The following is a 19714-nucleotide window of genomic DNA, read 5'->3' as shown; positions in this document are numbered from 1 at the left end:
GATGGTTCTTGGTATGTGAAGAGCAGTTGAGATAAATTTGGAAATTAAGTCAAATATTTTGATTGAATTTCCTAATTGTTCTAAAATACTCAGTTTCAGGTGTCTTCTAAAGCATCAGGTTGTGTTGATGTTAGTAATTGTTTTCTGAATATGTAAAATTTGTGACCTACTAAAATTATTTCAGGAAGCTTGTAGCCTGTCTAATTCAGGCTAACTTTAATTCATCCATGCTCTAGTAATGTTCAAAAGTTGTGACGTTGAGGCTGCAGACTGCTATGAGCCAGGCATATTCCTAGGGAATTTTCCTTCCTTTTTTAGATTTTTCATTCTAAATAATAAAGGAGGAATAAAGCATGGAGATTCAGAACAAGTTGAAGTAGTTGTATAGAAGCATCTAGTGAGCAGCCTGCCTAGTGTGACACAGCAGAACCACAGCAGAAAAAGAAGCCATTTCTCTTCAGTTTTTAGTTTGCCTGGTAAAAAGTGTTGAACCTGTTGTTCTTAACTCTCTGCTCTTGAGGCACTGTATTTTCCCTGCCACTTGTCATGCGCCCTTTTCTGTGCTCTTCCTGTCTAACATATTTTAATTACATGTCTTATGCATTTCGTAATAATTAAATGAAATTTAAGTTTGTTCTGACTGTTCGTAGAACCTTTGGAAAAATAACTGATAGTATATGTGTAAAAATTCTCTGTTAAGTAGGATTTTGCTTGTGATGATCTGTCTGAGAAATTTTAGCATAGTTTCGAAATTCAAAATGCTGAGTTAATTTAGTAGCAATACTACCACTTGCAGTTAAAATGGGGTTTTTTACTTTTCCAGATTTAGACAAGTATTGTGTATTATCTTTGTTAATAATTTCCTGTTCTCTGTGTTTGTATATTCCAAACAGATTGATGGACGAAAATCCACTCTATCCATGATAGATCGTCTACAAAGACAAATTATTGTAGCAGACTGTCAAGTCTACTTGGCTGTGCTCTCATTTGTAAAACAAGAGTTATCAGGTGTGCTGTGGCTTTTGTTTTTAGATATACTTTAGCAGGATGTCTTTTTAATTAAAGCTGGATCATAAAATTGCCATATGACTATCAGTAAAAATAATTGTTTTGTAAGAAGGAACACAGTTGCATTTGAAACATTCCAAGACTGGTACACTTACAGAGGTACCCCATCTTTCTGTAGGTGGTCGTGAAAAATAAGATGAGATGGATTACTACAAATTAGAGCTTTTTTGCTTTTTTCATGCCAACAATCATATTCAGTTGACAATTTTGCATGTTTATCATAGAGGTGTTGGGACAAAAGTGGGTAGCACCTGTGTGCTTTGTGGCCAGCAAGATAAAAGAGGCTGTTAAATCCTGGCCACTGGGAAAATTCTGACGTTCCATATGTATCCTGTTCATGACAATTCAGGGAGGTGACAAACTGCCAATGAAAGCAGTTTTAAATGAGTGTGCTAAACATAGAACTGCTGAATCAGTTCTTACTCTCTGGTCACCAGAGTGCGTCCTTGCATGCCAAAAAGGGTAATCCTGTTGTGTTGAATACAAACTGCTCCTTTCAACTGCAGAGCTCTTTCTGACGTTTTCTTGCATTCCTGCATCTCTTGCACGGTCTTAAAACATGCTTTTATCCATAAGTTTATAGAAAATGTGGTCAAGGTCATATAGAAGGTGTGAGCATATCTCAGGTTCCTACCAAATGGATGAAGCCTGAGAGATGGCAGACAGACCAGATTGAAAACTCTGCTGATCAGCTGAAAGGAAATGGGGAAATAACATTCAGATTATTTAAAATAACACTTAAGATTTTCAGTCAAGGATGTAATGCTTTCTGTGATGTGCAGACTTGTTTTATTCCAAGCTATGGCATCAAGAATATATTTGGTTCTTGCTATCAGAAATTCAGGATATATTTCTGTCTACTTTGTGTGTTGTGCTGCAGAAGGGTTTTCTTGCTATTTTAGATGCAGTTCTGGGTTTTTGTTTGTGATGCTTATTTTTTCCCTCCCTCTTGAAGCTTTTTTCCCTTGTTTCAGTATGTATTCTGCAGCTGCGTAACTGGGTTGGATGCTGTAACTGAAGGTGGTGTCTGTTCCCTTTCTCTCTTGTCTGCAGCTCAGAGAACTGAAGTGGGTAGCAGAGAATTGCAGAACATGCAGTATATTTGGGTTATTCTACTGAGTAAAAAATATACCTGAAATCTTCAGTTAAAATTCCGAGCAGCTAAATGCTACCTCAGTGACTACTAGTTACTGACATTGCTGAGCTACTGGATCCATTATTTTGTGTTTTAAAGTATATTACCTTTCTGTTTATGTATATACATTCTTTGTTTTTACTGTATTTCCGTACAGAAATAGCAACCAGATTATTGAAATGGGTGTAATTTCACAAAAAAACCCCAGGAGATAAATGTTTCTGATCGGTGGATGGGTGAAAAATTCCTTGTGTTTTTCTTCCTGGAACAGTTTGACAAGAAGCATATGATGCCACGCAAGTTGGTTTCTCATATGCTTAACACATTTTACATTTTCTTTTCCACCCTCGTTGATGTATTAGAAATAGTTTCATCATAAAGTTGTTGGCAGAGCAAATGACATTAGCTTCCCATGGCAATACTGAACTACCTTTTCTTGGTATTTACTGCTGCTGTCATGGGTCTGACTACTTTCATGTTGGGGAGTCAACTCAGTGATTTGGCTTGATTTAATTTTTATGTCTAAAAAGTCAGAAATGCCTTGTATTGCTGTATCAATATCATATCAATTGTGGTTATGCTGTGTTAGTGAACTGTTAAATGACAGCACACCAACAGAAGTAAAGTGTAAAACTGTACTTTTTTTTTCACCATACCACATATTCTCCATTTCATGCTTGCATTGAGCACAGTGGTTGGCTCTGGGCAGAATCACTATCTGAAGGATAAGTAAAATGTGGGGTTTTCTTATTACCTGTGTGCTGCATTGCTGTGCATAGTTGTATGAGCATTCATCTTGTGGTGAACGACACAACTTTGTGCAGCCAGAAAGTGACCTAATCACTTAAAATTGGAGTAACGTTAGTCCTGTAATGCAGCTGAATCATGGTAGGGGGGGTGGTGTTGATTTTTTATTCTAATGCTTTTATCTGCATCTCAGGAGAGAGGATTTACTGTTTTTTTAATACTTTCAAGTTCACGTTGACAGAACCCATCTGTCATAACAGCGAATACAAATCTTACAGTCTTTCTCAGTACAGTTTTTTAGGAATATCAAACTGACTTCATCCCCTCCTAATATAACAAGAATCCAAAAGAGGTAGTCTAGTCTGTGATGTTACTTTCTCTAGAAATGTTGGGAGTTTTTTGTGATTTGGGAGGGTTTTTGTCAAAGGCATCAAAGGCTTTTATAGAGTTGTTTGGTATTAATAGCATCTTGCTTTTCTTTGACACAACCCACCTGTTATGGTCTAATTCTGGCATTAGTTACAACACTGATCTTTGCAAATCTGGCTATATTTGTTTAGAACACTGCTGCTATAACCATGTTTTTATTTTATTTTTAGTTAGTCTTTGTCACTGCAGTTCCTAACTCTCAGGGCTCTGTCACAGCCAAAATGCTGGTGTCTGTTTTTTCAGTTAATGTGTACAAAGATATTCTCCATTTGTTTCATGTTTAACACCATTATTCAAGGGTGTGCTTATAACAAAGATGATTGCTGTGTTAATAGGCTCATTGAGCATCTTCATCTTTTGATGTCAGGCCTTTTTTTACCCTGCTATAAAGATCACAGACCGAGAATGCTGTCATTCTCAACTGAGAATGCTCAAGACCAGATTTTTAGGGAAATTCAGGTATCCATATTGCATTTGAAATTGACGAAGTTAGGCAACTGAAAATACTTTAAAACCATATAATTTTCGTGTGTTTTCTTTTTTTTTTTTCCTTAATTGTAATGCACTGTGTTCATGTGAAGGGCAGGGAGGTGATAATGTTGAAAATCTTACTGTGTAACCCAAAGGAAAGGCTTTTCTTGGTATTTTCCCATCAACTGTATTTTAACACAATTTGGGCTTAAGAGAGGAGGTGTAATCTCTTCTGAGTTTTGCTTCTCTCGGTTTGCTAGGCAGCCGTTTCATTTGCACTCTGTAGTGGAGCAAAACCCAGCATTAAGTTCTTTGATTGCTCTCTTTGACAGCTGTACTGCTACATCGCTGACTGGAGGTGCCTTTGTGTTGTGTGCTGCTGTAAAGTCTGGTTGTACACACTGAACTTTGTGGTGCCCAGTATGGAAGACCTCTCTGAGGGAACCATAGCTATTACAAAATCCTTTATACAATAAGTTACTGCAAATAGAGCATCCTGGGGTTGGAAAATAGCATTTACTACTTAGGATGTTCCGCTTCTGAAATATGTCTTTGAAGTATTTCTTTTCTTCCTTGATTTTTTAGCATACATAAAAGGTGGGTGGATACTCCGAAAAGCCTGGAAAATTTACAATAAGTGCTATACGGACATTAATACACTTCAGGAAATATATCAGAAGAAAACAACTCAGGAATCCTTGACTTCTGATGCTGCAAATGATAATCATATTGCTGCAGAAGGTGTAACGGAGGATTCGCTAAACAGACTGAAAGGTGCTGTTAGCTTTGGATATGGACTTTTTCATCTTTGCATATCCATGGTGCCCCCAAACCTGCTCAAAATCATCAACCTGCTGGGTTTTCCTGGAGACCGCCTACAGGGGCTTTCCTCACTGATGTATGCAAGTGAAAGTAAGGACATGAAGGCCCCTTTAGCTACGTGAGTAGCTATATTGAAATGCTTTGGTAGATAACTTAGTACTAAAAGTAAGTAACTGGGAGAAAGTCGAAACCAAAAAGTCATGTTGCTTTAAAGGAAACAACAGCAGGTAAAATAAACTGGTAGTTCATTGTTTGTAACATGCCATGGTTTAGTAAATTCATCACTTACTAATGTATGAGATCTCTGCTGTTAATTATTTACATTTGTTTGGGGTTTGGGTCAGTATTTTGATGTGTTCTTAAGTACCTGCAGTTCTAATGTCCTGTGATTTAAATGCCAGCAGACTAAATAAAAGCTCCCCCTGAAGGCTGTGTAAATTTACCTGAGTTACATTCTCTGCTGTGGGGTGCATACTACTTTGTGTGAGTCATTGATCTCATTTAGCTATGTTTTCTTACTAGTGACCCAAACGTTTTCAATTGTTTTAAATCTTTTTTTTTGTTTGTTTTAGCATCTCAGTAAAATGAGATGTTCCTTATAGTATTTTTAAGGGAGTATTTTTTGTGTACTCTTTTTTTCAAGACGATGTTCTGCACTTAGGTCTTTTCAAGAGCTGAAGGGTTATCCAGACCTAGTTTAAACTGCCCTCATAAATGGCTTTATTATTGCATTATCTACAAATATCTACAAATTAATGCTTTTATTACTGGACCTACTGCAGGTACCATCAGGTGTCACTTTTGAAACGTTGACAGCAGAGCTAAAGTCTCTTCTGTGTCAGGAGAAGAGTTGGACTGTTTTTTTTCAAAAAGCTTAGGATGAAATGTTCCTATTGATCTTTCTCCTTTCTGGGGGAGAAAGATCAATGGAACAGTGATGTATTTGGGGAATGTTTCCTCCTTCAGCTGGTTGTGGAAATCTTTGTGCTCTGCCTTTGTTTCCAGGAGCGATGTAGGTCATGTAAATATCTGCCCTTCTGAACACAGGATGTATTTCTTTTTCACACTGATTTCAAGAGTGTCTGCTGGTGTGTGTTTAGTGCTTTTTGTTGATTTTTGTAAGGTTTGTTGTTGTTGTTTGGTTTTGGGCTTCTTGTTTGGTTTGGTTTTTTTTGTTTCCCACTCTAGTGAAGAGTTAGTTTTCAAAGTTTTCCTGTGGGTTTTTCTTTTCTAAAATCTACTGAGAGTTCTAAAGGCTCAACTGCTTTGATGCTATGAGCTCAATTGTTACCGTGCCTTTGGGTAACGTGCACTGAATTGTATGTTCAGGTGCAGTTCAGGAGTACGTTGATGTATGGCAGTAGTATTGTGTTTAAAGTATAAAGCCAGATTGTATAAGAAAAGATTCATATCTATCTTTGTCATTCAGAATAATTTAAAAGTTTGTCTGTGTAGAATGTTATCCTTAAATTTCTGTTTACAAGCTGTAATGTGTTTTACTCTTACATTTATTTTAGATTAGCTCTGTTGTGGTACCACACAGTTGTTCGTCCCTTTTTTGCCCTTGATGGCAGTGATAACAAGGCAGGATTGAAGGAGGCAAAAGAAATTCTTGCCAAGAAAGAATCTGCTTATCCAAATTCTTCTCTGTTCATGTTCTTCAAGGGAAGGATACAGCGATTAGAGGTATTGCACATTTTCATCCTTTAGACTGATTTTTCCTCCTGATCTTTTCTTATATTTTTCTGGTGTGAATGAACTGTGCAAGCTTCAGCAGATTGTGACTAAAGATACAGATACATGGAAAGATAAGAATGATCAGATTAAGTCCTTCCTAGTTTTGAGTTCACATGCAAAACTTGCTTTTCCACTAGATCTGAGTTAATGACATTTTGAAATTCTTTTTCAGCTACTTGATGCTTCTGTGACTCTGCTAAAAGGAAGTGCATTTGGCCACTTGAGTTTCTTGAGCTATTTCAGTTTTGCTTGTCAAGCTAAAATTGAGTATTATCTGCTGAGTGCATAGTATTTATCTTTGTCTTTGTTTTATGCATTGTTCATATACAGCTAATTCTCTGCAGCAGTTCCCCTTAAATAACTGCTTTGCTTTTCAGGGGTCACATCAGGATGTTTTCTGTTACTAAGGGTGAGCTCTGACCTGAGCAGAAATGTATTCACTGAAAATGTGTTTGTGAATGCTATTGCAAAGCATTATTCAAACACTGCAGCAGCTTTGTGGATTTTGGCTGTATTATTCTCTAAGAATCTGTTTGAAGTACTACTCAACTCCTAGCTGCTGCTTTTATCAGAGCAGAATATTTTCAGAGCAATTACATGAACCAGAAAACCTAACACAAAAAGCAGAAGTCTAGAATGTTCAAACCCTTCATGTCAACATCATAATTACAAGAGCTAATTGAGATGTTGATATTGGTGGTCATGCTTTGCTTGATTTGCAGTTAAGTCTTTCAAATACAGATAAATATTTTCAGATAGTAACAGAACAGAGGAGCAGGCTTCAGTGGCCTTTCAGATTTTGCAGGCGTATTCTTGTGTGGGATTTAGATGTTGTTTTTCTTTTTTTGCTGTCTTTTTGAAAGCAGTGGTGCATTTTGGGAATTACATTGTCACAGGCAAGTTGTCAGTCTTGGGAAAGTATTGCTATTGCCTGAGTAGGAAAGACCGTAGTGGTTTTTATTCATTTATATGCCTATTCCATTCTTTTGGTAAAAATCAGATTTGTTTGGAATAACTATACAATGAATGCAGAGTATAACTTGGTATTTTAATGTAATGAGGAATAAAATTCAAATGATTCTTCTGACTTTCAGGGTAAGTTATGGCAAAAGTCTAAACGTAAGTTGTTAATAAATTGAGTATATATGTAAAGAAGGAGGATATATTTGGGGTAAGTGTCAGTTTTGTCTAGTCAGTCCCTTTCTGGAGAACTGTAATATTTCGAATGAGACTTGTTTAAATGTAGTCTTACTGCATTATTTAATGCACAAATACTGTATGGAGATAGCGAAGTTTTAGCTCCAAGTGAATGGAAACAGCGTGGCCATGTTAACTTGGTTAGCTCAGCTGGCAGAATGCTGTGCATTATGCTCTGTAGCCATGCCCTTAGTCAGCAGAAAGCTTTTTGGTTGATAGCAGGAATTAAAATGCCCTTTTGCTATTCATGCGTGTGTTTTCATGAGAGCTTTTCCATTCAGCAGCCTCTTCCCTCTCCCCCCGTCATTTCTTTGTTCCAAGTGGTGATCAGTCACAGAGGTTTTGCTGTGTCTAAATGCTCCGGGTTAAGTGTCTCAGGGTCTTCTGTGGATTTTGGTAGGACTTTTCCAGCTTAATTTGCTTAAGTGTTGTTGGCATAGTAATGAAGGAAGGAATGTGATGGGTGGCAATGGTGCGGGGAGCTGCGCTGGGTTTCTGCACAACGCACTTGTGGTTACATGTGTCCTGAATTTTGGCATTGGTCTTATAGCATCCGTTGCATATTAGCGTGTCCAGCAGGGCTGTGTCCAGTCCTGGGCCCCTCAGTTCAAGAAAGACATAGAAGGGCAGCACAACTGGTGAAGGGTCTGGAACACAAGTCCTGTGAGGAGCGGCTGAGGGGGCTGGGGTTGTTTAGCCTGGAGAAAAGGAGGCTCAGGGTGACCTTGTCACTCTACAACTCCCTGAAATGAGGCTGTAGCCAGCTGGGGGTCGGCCTCTTCTCCCAGGCAATGAGTGATAGGTCGAGAGGATGTGGCCTCAAGCTGAGCCAGGGGAGGTTCAAGTTGGACATCAGGAGCAAAATCTTCACAGAAGGGTTTGTTAAGCATTGGAACAAACTGTGCAGGGAGGTGGTGGAGTCGCCGTCCCTGAAGGTGTTCAAGAAATGACTGGATGTGGGTCTTAGTGCTGTGGTTTAGTTGACAAGGTGCTGATTGGTCAGAGGTTGGACTCTGATCTTGGAGGTCCCTTTCAACCTAAACGATGCTGTGATTCTGTGATCCTGAATCAGAAATGCACGGACACTCTCACATTACAGGCTAATGTGCTGAGTTGTAGTTTCCTCCTCATTTCCCGGGTGGGTGAGGAGAGCTCCTGCAAAGCCTAGGAAGTGCTTATTTGGCCTTCCTTGAAACTGTTAATGCACAGGTAGGTTTAAATTCTCTCCAGTGGGCATGGAGTATTATTCCAGGTGGCTTAACAAAACTGTGTTTTAACCTGTGTACATTTAAAAGTATAACTTGAACTGCACTTATGTATTTGAGTCTTGCTTTAACATCTACCATCCTTTAAGAGTTCTGTGATAAAATTTAATAGTGCAGATAGATAAAAGGCAGCTTAGATGTTACTCAGAAGACCTTGTGTGTTCCATATATGGTTATAGGGTTTGCATTAGGGCCTGCTGGCACTCAGTCCATCGAATTTTTTTCCTTTGATCCTGCATACATTTTTGTAACCTTCAGCTGATGGTATGTTTAGCTTCCATTAGGAAGCCTTCATGCTGTTTGTATGTCTCTTTTCTTTTCTATGGAGGAAAAAACAGTAAGGTGTGTAGTTCAGCCATCGACACCTGGAGAGAGGGAAACTGTTCAAAAGGCAGGAGCAGTAATTCAGGACTGGACAGTGAGACACAAATCTGGCAAAGGAGGAAATTGCCTAGGAAGGCAGTCCAGGAAAAAGCACTGCCTATGTGAAGTGTTCCAGTCTATAAAAGACAAATGAACAGTTCGGGACTGTATAGTGCTTTGTGTCCCAGCAAGCATGAATGGATATTAGTCAGTAAAATCCTTAGCAGACTTCAGTTTTCGAAGAAGTAGACTTACAGGTACAATAAATGTGGAGCAGTTTATCTGTCAGCTTTTTTTTCCCAGATTCATGTTTTCGAGAAAAAAAGTCTGAAAGTGCTTGGAGACTACTGAATTGAGCAAGTTAAGGGAAAGGAAGGGTAGGATGATCTGGGAAGACTGGAATGAAAGTGCACCAGAAACTTAAAGGTTGTACTGCTAGGCTGATCAAATGTCTTTTTTTTCTTTCCAGTGAGTAAGTTAAGAGACTGTGTATTAAAAGTAGTATTTTTACTGACTTTTACATAGTTCACTAAGGCTACTTTTATGGACATATCTGTGCTTGATTTGTGATTGCATGGTACATATTCCAGCCTCACAGTTTCTTCTTTGTGAAGGTCTGACAATTTCTGTCTTTGAAATAACTTTCCACTAAAGCTGATAGTGATAATTTATGTAAGCTTAAACTGCTGCAGACAAGTGAGAATAATGTTTTATACTTAGGCCTGAAGGGTATATAAAAATATAATTGGTATAATAGTGGCTGAAACATCCTGGTCTAAAATATGGGGTTTCTGACTGTGTTTTTGTTACTGTGAAAGTAAAAATATTGCCACCCACATTCTAAACGTGTGTTGTCTGATACTACAATTGTGTTAATAATTACCAATTTAATTTTGAAACAGTGACAGACTATTCAGGTGAGGGTTTGTAACCAATAGTGGAAGATGGGCATGGTGGTAGCATGGGAGAGGGCAGAGTGAGAGGTGGTGTTCTGGATCTTAACCATTTCTGTTTTTCACCCTCCAGTTTTGTTTTCTCTTCCTTTTTTTTTTTTTTTCTTTTTTCCCTAATCAGCAACGCTGTTTAAAATCTTTTACAATCACAATCATGCCACTCAGCAGTAGTTAAATTGATTGATAGCTTCATGTGGAGAGCAGTAAGGGTATAAAGCAAAAATGAAGTGTTTGGCGAAGTTGTGAACTGGACAAGGCTGCTTTGCTTTAATTAGGAACAGACTCCTGCTGGGGGGATGTGTGTATATATACAAGAAATATACAAGAAATTCCTGTGGCTGGGACAAACTGCAGGTTCTGGGGCTCAATCCATATTTTCTATTTTTGTAGGTACATGTAAATAGTCTGAAGGAAAAAGTACCAAATACTCCAGCTGACAGGCAAAGCACCAGTGGTATGTTCAGGTGTGCTAAAGTGTGGTTGATGAGCAGGCTGCTGAAAGTGTGCAGTGCTAATGTGTGCTTAAATGTAATGCTGACGAGTACTCTTGCTTTTTAGTCAACTTGTAGATGTTACAGAATCAGCAGCATCATTCTTAATTAGGGGTAAGAGGGTATGGTATAGAAAAGTAGACTGAGGACAAGAGTATTTACAAGCATTGAGAAGTCTTAAATGAACTTTCTGGAAGAAAATCACAGTGATGTGTAAAGTAAAGTAATTTGCAGAGCATGCTTAATGTCAAGGCTTATTTTCAGGAATTGTGCTGGGTTTTCTGGTTACTTGTTCCTGTAAAATTAATTCTAGTTTGATTTTGTGACTTGTCTAAGGAAAAATGGGTTTTAGTGTGTTAAGGAATAGAAAGTTGAAATGTCCATAAAATGTCCTCTGGTGTAAATTGTTACCTTTTAGGTGTTGCTTTTTGGTTTCCCCTTATTCTGAACAGGTCATCTTAGAAGCTTTACAAATTCAGAGTGGTGATTGAGAATAGAGATGTTCTGGGAGGGGGAAAGTGTCCCGAAATTTCAGAACAACTCTGAGGAAATGTGTGCTGGCATGGGAAGCTGCCTTGTCTTGTTAAGCTCTGTAGATGCTTAGTTTTTGGTTTGAGGTGCTTTTTAGTTCTAATCTGAAGTCCAGAAATGTGAGACTAGGGTTCTCACATTAGGTTTAATAATTCTCTTTATGGTTATTTAGTTCTGTATATTACATATTGTATGGATTAGTCTTTTTTATGTCTTTGTATTATGTCCGAGAGAGATGAGTGATGCATATTGAAGGAATTACAAGTGTGTGTATATATATATTTATATTTATAAATCTCAAGAACATCAGTTTCAGGTGCAGCCGGGATGGACTTTTTAATTCTTGTTGTTTGTTCTTTTAAACAGTAAACAGATAGTAGATAATTTAAGAATTAACACCAAGAGTAGTAATTCATATTCCTGGATGTTGCTGCAGTCCCTGGAGATGATTGAAACTTTAATTATTAATGAATGTCTCTGAAACATACTTACATGAGCTTGATGCTGAAGGAAAATGTAGGCAGATGTCAAAACACTTGAGAGATCTAGAGAGTTAGAGAGGTGGGTTATAGAAGGTTGAATATTCAACAAACTGGACTTGTATATTGCCAGGTGGTCGGTATTTCATGTGCTGCCCCAGGCAGGTGTTGGGCATTGCAGACAGTGAGTTGATTGCCAGTAGTCATTGTATGGAATAAGTGATTTCTATTTTAGAATGCTTAGGGGTTTAGAAGGCAGTGTATCTTTGAAGAGAACTAAGTATTTACATTTTCTTTTTGGGTTTCTTTGTCATTTTCCTCATAAGCATTGAAAACATAGATTTACAGAGCTTTTGAATTCCTAGCACAGAAATAAAGTTCTGAACTGATTTTATTTTATTTTATTTTTTCTGTAAGACTGGGCTCATGGCAGTTATTTTCTGGGAAGCTGTGTTGGGGTGATGCAGCATCAGTGGAGTAACGTGGAGTGGAGAGAATGTGCTGTTACAGAAGTGAACAAGGTGTACCTGGCTCAGGCTCCCTGTCACTTTCCAGGGCAGATATAACTCACCTGTCTTTCTGTGTTGTATATTCTTCTGCCTTGCCAACAAGCATCTTATTTCAATCACTGTTGTACTTTTTAAGTGTACAGTGTTTTTACTGGTACAGCTGCAGCTCCCTGTGCTGGCAGTTGTGCTGTCTTGATGCAATGTGTATTATTTACAGTTAAATTATTCCTTAGCAACTAAACCAGTTTTCTCTGATGAGACAAAGGAGAAAACCTAATATAATCACTTCAGAGCTCTGTGTGTGCCTGGACTTAAGATATAATGCTGCAGATTTTTGTAGGAATTTTTGAATTCAGTTATTCCTGCAGAGATGGTGAGATGCATTTTCAAGTGTTTCTTTTGCTCATGTGCTTAGTCAGCAGAGAGTGGCTTTAAAATTCTTGTATTGTATAAATTATAATAATTGTATGTGATAATAAATATTGGAACAGTATTAGAGCTGGTGTAGGCCATATTGGAATATATAGTATATTTAAAATGAATTAAATATTGATTCTCATTCCCCCCCATAATGACTGATACGCAGAAATCTCATCCCAGACTGGGAAAACCAGGTAGTCAAAAGAACTGTAATTCTAGTTCTTAGAAAAATGTCAGCCTCTTTTTGCTAAGCTGTTGCTAGCTAATGGTTTTATTAAAATGATGTTTCTCTCATATGCTGTTTTAGCTTTTTACATGTCATGCAGCATTTATGAATTCTCTATTAACTGTTGCTTAAAGGGGTTTGTGATGGATATAGGAGGAGGTGAAAAGTTCAAAATAAATGAAATCAAACACTAAAGGTATCCTATTGTGCAGAAAGCTAAACTTCATTGGCAGATGCTAAAAATGTGACTTTTAAAGGTGAAATGACTGGTAAAAGTAGAAGTGAGATTACTTAAAAGCTTACTGCACAAACCCAGTTAATTTTGCACTCAATAGCACATAGGAGGAATACAGTCACTGATTATTAAGATTGAGACACGATCTGACCTGGCTGCTATTACACTATAAAACTCCTCTGCTGTAGCTTTTTTTAACTACCTATTAAAAGAAATACGAATTTTTCCTTTATCAAAGTTAAATTATCCAACAAGTTTTAAATTTCAGATGCCTAAATTTGTTTCTTTTTCTTTCTCTTTTGTTAGTGTCAAATTAATAGTGCCTTGACCTCATTTCATACTGCTTTGGAACTTGCAACAGACCAAAGGGAGATTCAACATGTGTGCTTATATGAAATAGGTACGTTGGATGTGTTTACACCATAAATAGCTCACTTTCAAGTTTTGACTGGCAGCTTCAATAAACAAACTGGATACTTCTTACTAGGATTTTTGGAAAAGTTTTAGACCACTGGCCGTTATTGTTGGTGGATTATGGTAATAATCTTCTTGTTTAGACAAGTAGAATTCAGTACTTTTTCATAATAAAATTATCTGCAAGTACAAGGTGATGCACAATCAGAGAGTAGACTGGAATCAAGGGCAAACTGTTCACCTACTGAATATTATTTAAAATTAGAAATAAATTCATCTGACTTGTCTATAAATTCATTATTTCTAATCCAAAAACCTAATCAGTTTAGTGAAGCTTCACAGTTTGGAGGATCTATATTTAATGTTCATTTCCTTCTATCAACAGCAGTATATGATGTGTGGTCTGAATTTGCATGCAAGTCTTTAGAGTGGAGAAGATAGGTTGCTTCAAGCTTTAAATGGGTTCTTGTCCCTGTGGAAAATACTAAGGGAAAAAGTTGTAGCTTTGTAAGTTTCAGCATTCTACAAAATGTAGTATCTAAATTTTAAAAATGAGAGCTTTTGGTGTATAATTTTGTTCCTGCTCTGAAATGTGGATTCATTATTTCCTGTGGAACCTTCTAATTCAAGTTTCCCAGTAAATAGAAACCAGTTTTTAATTTTCCAGTTACTATTATAGTTGTTAAACTAGCTTCAGCTCTCGTAACAAAAACAAACACAACAGAACTGTGTTTCAATAATGTTGACACTGAGTTGGAATTACTGTACTTTCCCTGAAATTAAATGAGTGTTGCTTTTAGGTTGGTGCAGCATGATAGAGATGAACTTCAAAGATGCGTTTGAATCCTTTGAAAGGCTTAAAAATGAATCCAGGTGGTCCCAGTGCTACTATGCTTATTTAACAGCAGGTGAGTATATCCAGTGTGTTGGGTAAATTGTAAGTCAGTGATGTGGTAAGGTTTTGGCACTGTTTTGTTCTGGGAAACTTGCTGGTGCATGTAGTAGCTTCCACACTGCCTGCTGCACATGCAGCTTTGTGCCAGGCTTGACTTGGACAATTGTGTTTGTTTCCAGAATGAACACTTGCATGCTCACACATGTACGTGCCTGTCTGTACACCCCTCTCTATGTAGATAGCATTATTACCACTTTACAAGCTTGGTGGTATTACTTCCTTTAATGGGTATAAAAAAGTAGTATTGACTTTTTAGTGATCACAGAGGGTACCTGGGGGAGTTGGGATTACCATGTTGGTCACATCCTCAGTCTGGATAACTTTCTGGAGGTGAGTGTGTGGAGGTTTTTTTCTGTTACCATATCATATCTAATCTTAGTTTTTCCTGTTTCATGTCCCAGTAGTGTTAACATATTTTTGTTTCTGTATTCTTGCAGTGTGTCAAGGAGCCACTGGTGACGTCAGTGGTGCTCAGAATGTGTTCAAGGAAGTTCAGAAGCTTTTCAAAAGAAAAAACAATCAGATTGAACAATTTTCAGTGAAAAAGGTTAGTTCTTGCATAGGCTGACTTGTTTTGGTACAGTGATGACAATTCAATTCTTAGTTCAGTATTTTCTTTAGAAGGATGTATCTCTTTTCTGTGGTGCTGCTTCTGTAGAATTTGTGGGAAGGAATAGGGTGGAAAAAGAATAGTGTCCTTTGAAGGACCTAACAAAGGAAATGTGAGTTAGCTATTCAGTCTACAACTAAAGTAATTATTAAAGCTAAAATACATGATCTGTAGTTGCTTTGGTAATTTTCCTTCTAGCTTTGCCTTTCTTACTCCTTTTTATCTTGTCTTGTTTGTGAAAGCCTTAGTTGTTTTTGGGAGCTAGGAGTTATCTAGGAAATAGCTCTCAGCTGATGATCGTGCAGATGTTACTGTGTCAGCATCCAGTCAGTGTGTATTGGGACTGTGAAATACAGTAAAACCCAGTCAGCCTGCATACAAGGAAGTTTTGATTTTGATCAATATGTAAGCCCTTAAATTAGTTGAAGCATTTTGCTTTTTAGTCGTAAAATCTTCCAGCTAAGTTACCACTGACTTTATTTTCATAAAATTGTTGGGTGACTTTATAAAACAGTTAAAATTAGTGTTTGTGATTCACTGTTTGTGAATACCATGTTCCCTCTAAAAGGACAAATGATGGATCTCCCTTCTTTCTCCTCACTTTGCAGGCAGATAGATTTAGAAAACAAATGCCAACCAAAGAGCTCTGTGTCCTGGCATCCATTGAAGTATTATACTTATGGAAAGCCCTTCCAAACTGTTCCCTCTCGAACTTACAGCATATGAGTCAAGGTATAATATGGCTTCTTGATTTACTTATTTACTTTTTAAAAGGAGGTGTATGATTTTATGCTGTTGTGTGGAGTAGCTGATTGCAGTAGCTTGAAAATTTAAACTTGTGTGCATGTGGCATAGCAAAATACAGGTGAGTAACAAAAGAATAATGACCCATTATAATTCAGCCTAATGCTTCATTTTACGGGTTTTTGGGAGAAGTTGTAACTGCCTGCTGCATGTAGCTGTTTGTTAATCATTATTTAAAATGAAACAATAGCATGATAGTTACTGTTCCAAGTCACTAAGCAAAATGTAACTTATTTAAACCCAGCTACAAAATAAAACTACCTATTCACTCCTGCATGTCAGTTTTCTTCTAAGAGGAAGTAGGTGGCTTGTGAGGTCATCTATGACATGATAGGCGTTCTGTTTATCCTGGGTCCTGGGACCTTCTTAGTGGTGAATGGTTGCCTCTTCCTTAGACTCCAGCTGACCTTGGGTGTCTGTCACGTGAAGCTTGTGGTAGCAGTGTGTATCACAAAGTGTTCAGTGCTTCTCACTCCATCCAGCAGTCACTCTTGCTTGCAGTCTGCAAACAGTTTCTAGCTGGTTGAAGAGAAGCTCAACATGACCTGGCAATGTGCATGAATAGCCCAGAAGTCTGACTTCGTCCTGGGCTGCATCAAAAGGAGTGTGGCCAGCAGGTCCAGGAAGGTGATTCTGCCCCTCTACTCTGCTCTGGTGAGATCCCACCTGGAGTGCTGCATCCACGTCTGGGGTGCTCAGCACAGTAAAGACATGGACTTGTTGGAGCAGGTGCAGAGGAGGGACACACTGATGATCAGAGGGGTGGAGCACCTCTCATATGAGGACAGGCTGAGAGGGTTCAGGATGTTCAGCCTGGAGAAGAGAAGGCTCCAGGAAGTCCTTACAGCACCTTTCAGTATTTAAAGGGGACCTGCAAGAGAGCTGGGGAGGGACTTTTTACATGGGCAGGCAATGACAGGACAAGGGGGAATGGCTTTAAAGTGAAAGAGGGCAGATTTAGATTAGGTCTTAGGAAGAAATTACTGTGACAGTGGTGAGGCACTGGAGCAGGTTGCCCAGGGAGGTTGTGGATGTCCCATCCCCGTGAGTGTTCAAGGCCAGGCTGGACAAGGCTCTGAGCAACCTGATCTATAGAAAGGTGTCCCTGCCTGTGGCAGGGGGTTGGAACTAGCTGGTCTTTAAGGTCCCTTCCAACCCAAACCATTCTAAAATCCTCTGATTATTACTTGCTCATTTAGAAAATAAAACAAAACTTGTCTGCTGTGAGGTGATTTTTTTTTTTTTTGTAATTGTGAAATTTTGGGGATTGTGCACAATTCTCATGTTAAGCTAGAAAACGACCAGTCTTGAAGTCAAGAGTCAGGACTAGTAGTGGTGTTTGTTCCAGTTTTGAGACAATTTGTCCATTTAAATTGCACGATGGCAGTGGGTTAGTTATATTCAGATCCCTAGTTTTCTAGTCACAAGGTAGGCTTTAAAATCAGATTTACTTACATAAAAATAAATTTGAGGATTTTTTTTGGCTGTCATTTGCCTTCAGAGCAGTTAGCTTTAGAGGGTGTAAGGAGTATGTATTCTCTCTCATGCACTCAGAGGCAGTGTAGGTCTCCCTTGTATAAGCTTCCAGTCAGTGGTTCACATTTTAATGTGAAATAGTAGTATAGGCTCAAATTCAGAGAAGTTTCTTGTAAGTTTGACACTGACAAACATGTCTGCATCAGCCATCCCTGGCTGAAGGTTTTCTGTGCAATGTGTATTTCAAAAACATGAATAATAGGGGATTTTTTTTCCACATTTGTTTCATCTTGCCATGGACAATTGGATTGTAATTTGTTGGGCTGGATTTCCAGGCTTTTCCTCAGGGCTAGAACTTGACTTAAAGGAATTAATTTGTATTCACTTGCATCTCTGTAAGTAAAATGCCAAGTAACTTGAGAGTTGCAATCCAAGCGAGAGCTGACATTGCAAATACTTCATGCAGCCAACTCATAGTTATCCATAGGTGGCTTCTTGGGGTTGTGGATTATCTGTGTTGTGAATGCAGATTTGGTAAGATCTGGCAGGGTTTATGCTGTGAGGCAAAATGTTTAAGGAGCTGCACTGCTCCAGACACAGCAGTTATGGGATGAAAAGCCTTGTACTCTCACCTTCCTGGAGGTGCTGGTGCGGGCAAGTGCACATGGCTCCTCATGGAAGTCGCCTTGATTTAGCAGAGCTGGCACTAATAAGCTTGATCAAAATGGGGCCTGATTCGTTTGGAAAGGGTTCCATGCATTGTGATTCAGTTTTTCCTGGAAACAGAGCACTGCTCAGCTTACGCACAGTCTGTCCTTGGATTGTGGACCAGCTAAGGTCTGGAAAATTAACCTTATCCTCCTGTCATCATTGAGAATTGTGATGCCAAAACACCCTAGTCTGGGTTCTTAAGTCCAGTACAGATTTTTGTGCATCTGTCACTTGGCTTCAGTTCAGAAAAAATCAGGTTTGTCTGAACTGCTTGCCCTGTGCTCCTTCTAACTTGGACTGTGTATTTTTCTTTCAGTATGTGGGACAAACCAGTGTCCCGTAACACCAGAAGGAGATGATTGTTTCTTAACTTCACCTTTTAGTAGATGTTTCAAAGACCAGTAGAGACCAGTCCTCTTCTTGTAAGAAGAACACCCCAACTGCCTTTGACTTCAACCCGTTCAATGCTGTTAGGAATTGCTCTCACGAGTGACAGATTTCTTGATGAGGTTCATACAAAATGGGTTGTATTTAAAAAAAAACAAAATAGTTGGCTTTCTCTTAATGTTAGTAGCATCTCCTTTTACTGGTAAAATTTAAATACCAGACTAAAAGACAATGTAAATCACAATTCTTGTCTAAGAAGGTATTTCAATCCATCTTGTTTACTGGAATCCTTTCATTAAGCTTGTCATGATGTGGATGATTCATCAGCTGCTGGTTTGAGGAATTTGCTTCTTGGTGCCATACACAAATGTTTAGGAAATACTGAAGATGCTGTTCAGGTAAGCAGTTAAATGGTAATTTACACTATTACTCCTATTTTATGTGCAATTCTTTTAAAAACAGTGAATATTTTTGAGTAAGAGTGTTAAGCAAGTCATAAGTTTTTTAGTGCTACTGATCATTCTGGTTTGTGAAATGTGCTAGAGGTTCTTTTAAAATCTTCTGGTTTAACATGTCTTCATTATATTCCGTGCTGTGAAAGTAATTGGCTGTGTTGAATGAACATGGCAATTAAAGTGGTTTGTAGTAATAAGAGTTAAGGGGAACATGGGAAGAATGAGAGAAAAGTTCTTGCTCTGCTAGATGTACTTTGTCCAAGAAAGAAAATTAATTGTTTTAAAAAGTATCTTGGAGATTGACCTTTAGAAAGCACAGGTTTGCTCCTTCTCCTCTGGACATGTTAGAGAGAGAGGTTTGATTATTAGCACATACCAAAGAATAATTTTGCCACCACTCCACGTTTTGATCTCTAGGTACAGTAACTCTCCTTTTTCCTCCCCAAAACAGAATGCAATTCCTATAAGTAGCAAGATGCTGGCTTTAAACCCTCTTTCCCCCTGCTCCATTTCTCTCAAACATATCTTAAATAATCTGGGTACTTCATCTTTGATGTCACAGTTTCTTGTTACAGCGAATATTTTTTCAATATGAAGTTGGAAAACTCTTGAATCAGTCACTGTAATACTTGATAAAAATCCAAACAAATAATTTTGCCTTGGTATAGTAGCATTGGTAAAAACATCTAGGGATCTATACCATTGTAAATTTTTAATGTATTCTCATTTTAGCTTTGGATAATTTCTACAGCTGAAGGCTGAATGGAGCTTCTGTGTTGTTTGAAAGTAACAACCAGTCAATTTTAATGTACCTCTGCAGTCTT

At 38.2% G+C, this 19714-nt stretch overlaps 1 protein-coding gene across 1 annotated transcript in view; it reads left to right on the top strand.

The window, feature by feature from the left end:
• The window catches only part of TTC39C (tetratricopeptide repeat domain 39C), a 37999-nt gene that overhangs the window by 13257 nt on the left and 5028 nt on the right, over positions 1–19714 (top strand). Inside the window, exons 4-11 of the mRNA XM_042029674.1 lie at positions 894–1008; positions 4436–4790; positions 6190–6358; positions 13385–13478; positions 14293–14400; positions 14885–14994; positions 15666–15789; positions 18736–18833. Coding sequence (XP_041885608.1) covers positions 894–1008; positions 4436–4790; positions 6190–6358; positions 13385–13478; positions 14293–14400; positions 14885–14994; positions 15666–15789; positions 18736–18833 — 1173 coding nt within the window. The remainder of the gene's footprint in view (positions 1–893; positions 1009–4435; positions 4791–6189; positions 6359–13384; positions 13479–14292; positions 14401–14884; positions 14995–15665; positions 15790–18735; positions 18834–19714) is intronic.

This window comes from Corvus kubaryi, unplaced genomic scaffold (assembly GCF_017639235.1).
Source record: "Corvus kubaryi isolate FWS band 111438036 unplaced genomic scaffold, C.kubaryi_AGA036_p1.0 132, whole genome shotgun sequence".
Lineage (NCBI taxonomy): Eukaryota > Metazoa > Chordata > Aves > Passeriformes > Corvidae > Corvus > Corvus kubaryi.
The sequence above is the reverse complement of the archived record's forward strand: the minus strand, read 5'-3'. Positions and strand labels throughout refer to the sequence as shown.